Here is an 11,404-nt window from a genome sequence, read left to right on the forward strand (position 1 = left end):
CAAGCTTAGAATCCAAATTTTGGCAACTTCTACTAAAACATGGGACCTCTAATCCCAAATTGCACCAGCAATTCTTGTCCTTCCAGCTGAGGCCTGCTTCTCCTGAGCCAGTTCTGTTCTCAGTGCCAAGTTAGCATTTGTATCAGGGTTTCCATTATAAAATACATACATACATACATATATATATATATATATATATATTTTTTTTTTTTTCCAAGAGCATATAACTCAGATGTTAAATCTCCCTCATGGCCATGAACTTGGCCATCAGAGAAGTTCAGCTGACAAGTCATTTTTATTCCTTTTTGAATACAGTGGCATTTTTACTCTGGTGAATACAAAATTTAAAAAGCTTTGGAAAAGTGCATTTTCAGGATGCAGATGAGCAAGACAGCAGTGAAAAACCTCTGGTATGCACCTCAGGTCATCCTCCCAAGAAAAGAGGCCACATTAGCCCTCCCTCAGTTCAAGCTACTCTGGTCTTTTGCTGCTGCCTTCAATGCCTCTCCCTTCACCAGTTAGGTAAAACTAAGAGAGTTGTGGAAATGTGCTTAGAGCCTGAGACATGGATGAAGGTTCTGACTCCCTAACATCTGATCTAAATCTTAGAATGCTGAAATGCTGTGTTAAAACAACTAAAATAGCATCAAGAGATTCTATCAGAGCTAGGGACTGGACTTGTGATTCTGATTTCATTGATACAAAAAGCTCCTGGCTTTGCAAACTTACTCCACCAATGCAGATCTCCACCATCTCTCTAATAATTTTAGAGATTTGCCCCGAATACTGAGAGGTTAAGTGACTTTTTCTAGTTCATACAACCAGTATATGGACAAGACAGGACTTGAACTCCCAGGTCTTTCTGACTCCAAAGCCAGCTCTCAACCCACTATGCCAGGCTATTTCTCAAGATTCTATTAGTCCTTTGAATTAAGTATATCAAAACAACTGGACAATTGTTCTACTTATAAAACAGAGAAATTCTTCACTGGATGCCAGTGAATGTAAGGGCTAAATAGCCACCATTACAGAATAAGAAGTCACCAATGTAGGCTAGCCCAGTTCTGAAAATCCTTAGTAACACTTTTTAATATACAAGAATCAAAAGTACAGCAGTTTTACAATGTAGGAAAATTTAATACATACTATATAAACAACATATTTACATCAGAAATCACTAGGACAGTGGCATTTTTTCACAAATATAAATTAATATTAATTACTGTTTTAGTTAACAGGTCTTAAAAGTCCACAATTTTACAAGAAAGAGAAACTGTCTGTCCCCACACTACTGGGGACAAATGGACTACAGCCGTCTGGATCGTTGGCACGGATCTCCTACCTCGATCACAGTAAGATCTCAGACAGTCAGAAGCTCCATGTGTACTGGGCACTGGATCAACAATTCTTGTTGACCATAGGTTTTGGTCTGTAGAATTTTCGGGTCATAGTGTAAATTCATAACTGAATCAGGTTTGCACCACACTTCCTGATGAAAATTTTCAGACATCAGGCTAGAATGTACTTAACTTTAAAATGCAGCAAAAGGTGAGAAGTTTTCACTTTTCCCATTACAAAGGCTTAAGGAATGACTAGAGGGTAAGGTGGAGCTATGGAAGGTAGGAGGAAGGAAAAGATATTGCCATCAATCCTCACAGAGTGCTCAGCTGTATCCCCTTTGGACTTTGATTGAAAAGTTTCCTTTTTGGTTTTACATTATCACTGAAGGCTGTATCATTTCAGCTACTGGTACGTTTTGTTTACATTCAGGTATTGTTTTTAATGGGTATGATGTTACTTTCTTTTGAGTATCACTGCCAAAGAAATCTCTAAACACATTTCTCCCATCATCTGAGGTCCTGAGAACTCTTGAGATTCCCATGGCAATTCCTCTTTTCTCCAAACAGAGACATAACTTCCATCCATGCATTATTTCTGTTTTCTTTAAATATACCATTTTGTCACGATGATTTTGATTTTGAAGAAGGAAACACCTTTCTCCTTACCTCCTTTTGGACATAGCTCAAATGCCAAACATGTATAAATGTATTTGGGACACTGTAGTTACACAATCAATTTAACACTGATCTGGCCAGTATTGCCTTTTGCTACATCTTATGGCACTAAAAGTCTTGACAAAAACGTTTCATGAATGTGAACAATGTGAAGTTGTTTTTTCCCTCATGATGAGACATTTTTGTGCATAACATCCCTTGCCTAACTAGTTCAATGAAATCAAATATTGGTGAATATCATAGAGCATATTCTCCAAACATCCACCCATACCTTCATTAAAGACTACTGAAAGCTGTAGGAAAACCAATAATCTGAATTCCCAAAGGGAAAAAATATACCAGGGCTCAATCCCTCACCAGCCCACCATTCTATCAGCTGAGATGAAAAGGAGCTTTCTTAACACTTTCTGGTTTGCCTTGGAGAAGACAAACATGTGAATGGCGCCAAAACTATTAGCAAAGCTAAAGTTTTTGTTTCCACAGCGCTTTGTGGTTGATAAAGGGACAGACTATTTCTCAATTTCCTCAGTTACATCTGCTCTGAATCCTTGATAGGATTATTTCTGATATGTGCAATATGACACCTTTGGGTGCTTGGCCCCAATGCTTCCACTGTGAAAGTCCAGGCTGAAGAACCAAAAGCACCATGGGATAAAAAAAAATTTTTTTTTAAAAGAAAAAGTGCCCACCAAAAAATTGCTGCATAGCCAACCACAGAAGCTTCTGAATTTTCTGTGCCTCCCATGATGACCTGGATCACTGGCTGTTTCCATGATATGCTTAGCATGGAGCAATGGACCACAAAACCATTTCTGCTTAAGTGGCATTAGACAAAAGAGGCATTTCTTGGGAGTGTCTTTAATAGAGTTGCCCATAAGCACGACAAATAAGTGATGATATTTTCTTAACAAGATCCACAAGGCATTTCAAGGAAATTAAACTCCTGGGGTATCCCAATAGAATGGGAGCCCAAATAATCATACTTATGTGTACCACTTCTGATCCTGGTTCTTTACACCTGGTAGGATTGAATTTATTACCAAGTTTCATTGCGTATTCTAGTCATATATCCTCTCTTCATCTAGTTATGACTTTGGACACTAGCATATTTAAGAATACTGATGAACTAGGGCTTAAAATGAATAAAAATGATAGCCCCAGCCTTCCCGAGGCGGGCATACAATTTTGTCCTTCCACCACACCAACTTTCCCCTCTCCTAACCATTCTGATTCAATTAACCTTCTCAAACTCATTTGGGTCCTTTTCTTTTCCTACCCTCCCAACTGCCTCCTTTATTTGCTATAAATCCCAATGGGTATCTTCTGCTCTTATTCTAAATGCAACTAAAACACAAACTGTAATGATCTCAAGCCAGCCACCTGATGGCCTACTCACTGCAGCTAACCCTCGTTTTATCTGACCAGTTGGTTATCAGTAGTTATGATTCTTTATGAGTTCTACCTCTTTTAATTTGTGCAAAAGGAGTCAAAATCTAGATGTCAGCCTGTTAAAATACTGAAAGCCCCTCCCATTTGCTAGCACAGCAAAGTACCCTACAATGTGAAGCCCATTCAGAATCTACAGCCCTGTCTCATATGCTAGCACCAAATGTTCAATGAGCCTTTTTACTGGGTGAATCAGACACCTCACTAGGGATTCAAGATTTCTGTCCTTCTCTTTCCCTCCTTCACCTCCCTCCTCCCCCCTCGAAAAATAAAATCCAAGCTAATTCCAATGTCACAGTACTGAAGTTCAGCCACAGTAGCCAGTTTTCCTCATTCTGGAGGTAAACAATGGGACTACAGGAAACCAAACCTTTGAAATGTACAAAGACAATGTGGGAAAATTAGTGTAGACTGGATAGAGACAGCTGCACCAGTGCCACTACCCTCAGCTCTTACCCTCCCTTCTTGGGTGGGCCATGCCTAAGTCTATTGCTCCTACATTTATTCTAAGGACATGTTGAGAGCTCATTTAGTCATCTGAAGGGCTAAACTGCTCACCTTCAAATACTATCATGCCAGAATGAAATCAGACTTGTTTTTCCCCCCATCAGCAGCATCCATCATATAATAGTGAATCAAATCAAGCACTGTTCATTAATTCCTAAGCAGCAATCGTTCATTCCCTCCCCTGACCAAATCAGAGTAAGGAAATACTGCACCTAGTTGTAAAAAACAATAACCAAAAAAAAACAAGTTACAAATTCAATCAATTCTTGTTCTTCCTTCAGTGGGGATGTAATAACCCCACAAAAGCCCCACAGACAAAACGACACCTCTTTCCTTCTGGCAGTATGGGAGGATAGAATGAAAATGGAAACTATGGCAGGAGTGTAAGGGTAGTAACCAAAATCAGATCTCCACCAGAACTAACAGTTAGGAGAAGTCCTCCCCACTCCCTGAAGTCCCCCTTCAGCCAGTGAGGTGGTAGCAGCAGCATGTTCAGAGTCTCCAGTTATTCATTCTGATAACTGGTTATCTTTTGGGTCAGACCAAAAATCATCAGATGCTTGCTCACTCTTGTTCTCCTTTTTGACCTTTGATTTATGTTTTCCGAACATTCCAGTTATAATCTGGGTTGTTTTTTTGTTCGAGTGACCTATCCAAGGGAGACCTGTGATCCAGGGGTGACTTTGAATCATGGGGAGATTTCTGAGATGGTGGCGATCGAGGGTCTGTGACTGCAGGATGTGGAGGGGGTAGTGGCTGTTTGTAGTCTCCCGATTTGTCTGTGTGGAAAGATCGGTAATGATCTGAGGGTCCCTGGCCATGATAACCCATAGGGGGACGATGATCAGACATTCTCCGAAAATCTTGCTGGTGGTAATTCTGAGGCCTGAACTCATCAGATCTTCGTCGTTTTGAGTCATGATGATGTCTGAAAATTGAAACCCAACAACGTTAAAACCAAAAGAAAAAAAATAGTCAAGCTTAACACCATTCCTTCACCTATATCTTCACTCCTCTACACTCAGTATCACATTCAAGAACAGTTTTATAGCAATATACTACTAAGTACCATAGGTGCAAAAGAACCCCTTTCAGAACCTGTAAAATCTATTGTTTGAGTGTAGCCTCTGCTAGTCTGAAACAAACTGGCAGAATACGGACCAATTTTCTTACCACTAAAATCCACTCATAATTCAGAAGTATAAAGATCCACAAACTAGCTCTGTAAAATCAAACCAGTCTGATTTCATTCTGGCCCGGATAGGATTTGAAGGCAGGCAGGAAGCAACTGGACAGAGTGTTGGCAGAGAGAACTGCCTTGGAGCTGGAAGACCTGGGTTTGAGTTATGCTTCTGATATAAACTATAGACATGTGGCACTGGGCAAATCACTTGGTGTCCCACTCCCCCAGGCTTTAAGACTGTAAAGTACAGGGGGCAGCTAGGTGGTGGGGGTGGCTAGGTGGTACAGTGAATAGAGCACTGGCCCTGGAGTCAGGAGGACCTGAGTTCAAATCCAGCCTCAGACACTTAACACAAAAACCTAGCTGTGTGACCTTGGGCATGTCACTTAACCCCAACTGCCCTACCTTCCCCTCCCAAAAAAAAAAAAAAGACTCTAAGGTACATGGAGTATCCTCATCTGGGAACTCCTTATGTTAATAGAATCAGAGGACCACTGCCATCTCCAACTAATTGGTTGACCTTGAACAAGTCAATTAACTTCTATAGTCTGCAATTTCCCTACCTGTAAAATGAAAGAGTAGGATTAAGTATACCTAAGGTCTTTCCAGCTCTAACACTTTATGATTCTATTCCTTTCCCTCAGACATCACCTAGTCTAAGCCTAGACAGTAGAGTTTAAGAACTCTGACACAGATGGATAGCGAGCAGTGTGCCAATTTCACTATCATTTTCCACTACAGACCAAATGTTGCAATGTGTTCTTTTTAGTCAGCTGCTTTTCAGGTAGCTGACACTGTGCTATAGACCACTGTATGATGGGGATAAAAACAAAAGAATTGGTAACTACATATTTGTACAAATTTAAATAAAACATGAACTTATAGTTTTATTTGCTTTTTCCCCTAAGGAAGAAAAATCTATCTTTCACTTTAGTAACCTAATAGTCCTATTCTGCATGACTTTGTGGTAACGCTGTTATCATAAAACTGGGACAAGTTAAAACAGTTACCTAAACCAGTACACTGTTGGGAGAGTTTGGATTAGCACAAGTCTGAGAAAAAATTGGGAATTTTTTTTTTTTAATTAACAAAATTTTCAAACCTTTTGACCCAAGAAATCCCCTTACTAGATACATACCCCTAAGAGAGCAAAGATAGAAAAAGGGAAAAAAGGACTCTTCATTTATAGAAATATTTTTGTAATAGCAAATAACTAAAGGGAAAAAAGTGAGTGCATATTAAGAAATGATTAAAAAAATTAGAATGTGTAATGTGCATGGAATAGCATATTATAATTCTGTAAGAATCAATTCCTTAGGTATACGAAACTGGAAAAAAGTGATAAGACTAACATGAATTAATTTAGAGAAAAGTAAACAGAACCAGGAAAACAACATACATAGGGACTACAACTATGCTGAAAAGAACAATGAAATGAAACTGTTGTTCAGTTTTTCAGTCATTTCCAACTCTTCATGACCCCATCTGGGAATTTCTTGGCAAAGATCTAGGAATGATTTGCCATTTTCTTCTCCAGCTCATTTTACAGATAAGGAAGCTAAGGCAAACAGTGTCTGGGACCTGATTTGAACTCACAAAGATGAGTCTTCCTGTCCAAGTTCAGTGCTCTATCCACTGCACCACCTAGCTGCCAAATGAAACTGAGGAATGGGTAAATTATATGGGTAATTACAATGACACATCTTCACTCCAGAGAAGAGATGAGAATTCACCAACTGCCTTTTGTTAGGGCACTGAGGGACCATGGAAGTAGAGTATTAGTCTTTGGTCAGAAGTGTCCAGTAGTTTTGTTTAAATATTTATTTTTCTTTGTTATGAGGGAAAGGGGAATGATGGAACATGCTACCTGAAAATTACTGTGATGTAAAAACAAATGGCATTTAAAAAACTTTAAACAACAACAAAAAAAGAGTTACTCAAACTCTTCAGAGCCCTAGAGTTCACCAGCTATACCTACCAGGGTTGGGGAACCTGTGGCCTCAAGGCCACATATGGCCCTCTAGGTCCTCAAGTGCAGCCCTTTGACTAAATCCAAACTTCACAGAACAAATCCTTTTGGAGTCACAAATCTACATGTGGCCTCAAGGGTGCAGTTCCCCAGGCCTGCATACCCCTAATTTTGTAAATTTCACCTTCTGTCCAAGTTGTTTATGACACATCCTATCTAATATACGCAGACTTTGATGACCACTATATCTAGTTATCTACTATCTCCCAGTACCACTTACCTGTAATGTAGTATGCTTCTGTTCTTCACCTTTTCTTGATGATCTTACCTTCTCTTGGGCACAGAGGCTGACTAGGGCTTACACAATTTCTATATCCCAAGTGCATGCTAAGGACAATGGTAGGTTTCTGATTATCAAAGTACTTTCTAGCTCAGATTCCTGGACCTTAACCAGAATACTTTTTAAAGTTTTATAATGAACTCACAACTCAGTAAATGTACTTTTGATAAAAATAATTCTGTCATTCTCATTTCATACACAATGAATTTTAAGTACAAAAAAACAACTTCCTCCCAGTTTTTCACCCTCATAAGGTATAAAATTAGATTCCTTCAATACCTGTCATAATAATCTCTGTGACCCCGATGGTCTCGGTCACTGCTATATGGGTCATATGGCCTCTTGCGTGACAGGTTGTTTGGACGATAATTCCCAGAACGATGAGGTTCGCCATGAGAGCGCCGGTCCCCATAGTGGTGATCCTTATACCAGTGCTGTTCATACTGGTGATGCCGATCTCCTCCCCAGAGCTGGTTGCTGTTGCCACCATAATTGAACTTCCTCTCTCTTTGCCAGTCTCCTCGGTCTATAAGAAAAAATACCAGTCTGGTAACAATGGCAAGCAATGACTGGTTTGCCTTCATCTTTGTCCAAACCAATAGCTTCTGGCCCATCTCACATGAATAATATTAAATCTATTTCCCTTTAGAAATTTGCTGTTCATTATTTACAGAGAAGCTGTGTCTGTCTTAAATTCCTTCTCCCAGAGTTTTAAAAATAATACTGAATTAACCTCTTGAACGCTACTTAACTCTAACCTTAGGAAATGCTACTGTTTTATTTATCTGTCCATCTTGAGATTATAAGGAAGAGCTGCAAAATATCATTTCACTTGATGTATGGATTCAAAAGAACACATGATGTATTTAGGTAGTGTTTTTCATTTCTTTTTGTGCACTTTGCTATCATAATTAAGAATCTTAATGAACAAAAATTTCTTTTATGCTCCTGGACTTAATAATAGAAAGAAAACTAAAATAAATTTGTAAGATTTTAGAAACCTAACTCATGTTAGTTTTTCCTTATTGTTATTAATCACATATGTGGGTGAAATGGTTCTTTTATTTCCCTAGTCAGTTGTGTGATGGTGAAACATTTTTATTGTGTCTCTGAGAAACTTTTTTCAATAATTAGTTGTCTTAGCACCACACCCAGAAATAACTGGCCGTGTAACCTTGAGCAAGTTACTTAATCCCAATTGCTTTAAAAAAAAAAAAAAGAATTAGTTGTCTGTCGATACAAACACATCTCCCTTTCATTGTTAATAAATACAAGTATATTTGTAGAAATTTTACTTTAATTCATAGAAGTTCTTTTTAATATTAATCCTTAGGTGCTAAAATAACTTATCCTCTATTCTGTCAAATGCAGGATTTCTGGTTATAAACTCAAAGTAAATCAAGAAATACAGCTTCATGATGCAGTCCATTGTTTTAAATAAAATCATTCTATATCATGATGAATATAATAATAAAATTATTTTTTTCTTAAATTGACAAGTATAAGAAAGAATATCAGGGCGGCCAGGTAGCACAGCAAGTAAGAGCTGGCTCCAGTGTTGAGAAGACCTGGCTCCAGTGTTGAGAAGACCTGGAGATCAAATCCCGGGCTCAGACACTTAGAACCTACCCAGAAACACCTGGCCGTGTAACCTTGAGCAAGTTACTTAACCCCAATTGCTTAGGGGTGGCCAGGTGGGTCAGCGAGTATGAGCACCGGCTCCAGTGTCAGGATGACCTGGATCAAATCTGGGCTCAGATACTCAGCACCACACCCAGAAATAATAACTGGCCGTGTAACCTTGAGCAAGTTACTTAACCCCAATTGCTTTAAAAAAAAAAAAAAGAATATCATTTCACTAAGAAATAATCCTGGCAAAGCTGCATACATGATCTATGTGATGCAGGTAGGTGTGCAATGAGTGGATGGAGCCCTGTGCCTGGGGTCAGTTAAACCTCAGTTCATATCCAGCCTCAGACACTTACCAGCTGTGTGACCTTGAGCAAGTTACTTAATGTGCCTTTGCCTCAATTTCCTTAACTGTAAAATGGGGATAATAACAGCTCTTATCTCGCAGGGTTATTGTGAGGACCAAATGAGATATTATTTGTAAAGTGCCTAGAACAGTGACAAGCACATAGTAACTCACACCATATAAATGCTTATTACCTTCCCCTTCCCTTCTTCTAGAACATTTAAAGTCAATATACTCAGTATACATTTTAAAAATTTATTTGCTAATACCCACAAGATTTATCAGATACCCAAAAACCTAATAATCATTTGCCTCTGCTTAAAACAGAAACAAAATAAGATTTTTTGTACTGTATTTAACTAAGGGAAACGTATGGTAAATGAAGATGAATTCTTCCATAACCATTCTAGCCCACAAAGACTGTGCACTAACCTAGCAACAGTTAGCAACATCGCCTATTTAATTATCTCCTATTTGTCATATATATAGCTTTGTCTGAACATATTTGTTTGCTTATTGTCTCCCTCTTTGATTTGTTAGCTCCTTGAGGGCAGGGACTATCTTCTGCCATGTTCTTCATCTCCACTATCTAGCACAGTGCCTGGCACATAGTAGACAATAAATACTTCTTAACTGACTTACATAGCCAAAAATCTCATTCAGGCCCTCAATGCCTGGACTATTATAATGGCTTCCCTCCAAATGATCCCCACTCCAATCCATTTACAGCACAACCACAGAATTAATATTTCTAAAACATAGATCCAACCATGTCGAAAATCTTCAATGGTTCCCTAATGCCTCAACTGTAAATGGGGTTAGTAGCAGCACCTACCTCTCAGGGTTGTTGTAAGGATAAATGAGATATCTGTTAAAGTGTTTTGTAAACTTTAGAGTACAACATAAAGTAGTGGTGGTGGTAGTAGTATCATTAAACATCATAATGAATCAAGCAATATCTGCTTTCCTCTTAAGCTCACCACAAAGGGGAGTTACTGACTAATAAAATGAGGGTACTAGAAGGAAGAGGGTGATGAGTACAAAGTTTAGAGGAAAGAAATGGAATATTCCCATTTCCTTAGTAAATTAATAATTTATCTGCTTAGTAATAAGCAAATAAATTCCTTCATATGCTCCAAAAACTAAATTTAATTAGGAACTTGATATCAGCTGAATATCAGGAAAACCTCTGTAATGTCTAGAGTTATCATGGAACAAATTACTGTGAAAAGTTTATATGGGAATAATTTTCTGACTTTTAAAAAGCACTCAAGAGGGGCGGCTAGGTGGCGCAGTGAATAGAGCACTGGCCCTTGGAGTCAGGAGTACCTGAGGTCAAATCCAGTATCAGACACTTAACACTTACTAGCTGTGTGCCCTTGGGTAAGTCACTTAACCCCAAATGCCCTCCAAAAAAAAGGCAAAAACAGAAAAGCACTCAAGAAGAATATGTAGCAAAGTTACTGACATCAAAGAATGGAAATAATTCTTAATTTGGTATCTGTTCTAAAAACCATATTGAAGGACCCTACCTGCATTGCTGAAATGTCTCTTATTAGGATGACCATAGTTATCTCGCTGGTGCCCATGCATCTGTGGTCCATGGGAAGGAGGCAAATGAAGCTTCTGAGGGTGAAGATTGTGAGGTGTATGAGACTGAGACATTAAAGAATCCCGGCTTGAGCCTGAAGGTTCTGGACGAAATGGTTTTTTACTGCCAGACATGTCATCTTTCTTCTTTTGCTCCTGAAAGGGTATAAAATAGAAAACATTCTAGAATTAAGAGAGCTCATTGACTTAATTCTACTGGTCTGACTGGATTTTGCTCACTTATTAGCATACCCTGCCATAAGTAATTTATACATTATAGTGTAGCAAGGAATGTATAAACCCCATATACATCATTTCAAGTCAGACCTACCACTCTTAATAGTAATATATCTGCTTTCATAATTCTGATCTATTCCTG

At 38.7% G+C, this 11,404-nt stretch overlaps 1 protein-coding gene across 5 annotated transcripts in view; it reads right to left on the reverse strand.

The window, feature by feature from the left end:
• Positions 1–1,071: 1,071 nt before the first annotated feature.
• CHD2 (chromodomain helicase DNA binding protein 2) overlaps positions 1,072–11,404 on the reverse strand; it is a 153,458-nt gene continuing 143,125 nt past the window's right edge. For all 5 annotated transcript variants that reach the window (XM_069098519.1, XM_069098521.1, XM_069098517.1 and 2 more), the window contains 3 exons: positions 10,968–11,181; positions 7,740–7,986; positions 1,072–4,896 (listed from right to left, as the gene is read on the reverse strand). In XM_069098519.1, the coding sequence (XP_068954620.1) occupies positions 4,563–4,896; positions 7,740–7,986; positions 10,968–11,181 (795 nt within the window). In that variant the 3' untranslated portion in view covers positions 1,072–4,562. The remainder of the gene's footprint in view (positions 4,897–7,739; positions 7,987–10,967; positions 11,182–11,404) is intronic.

This window comes from Petaurus breviceps, unplaced genomic scaffold, assembly GCF_028583685.1.
Source record: "Petaurus breviceps papuanus isolate PSGF00001 unplaced genomic scaffold, PetGlider_PUasm1.0 37, whole genome shotgun sequence".
Taxonomy (NCBI): domain Eukaryota; kingdom Metazoa; phylum Chordata; class Mammalia; order Diprotodontia; family Petauridae; genus Petaurus; species Petaurus breviceps.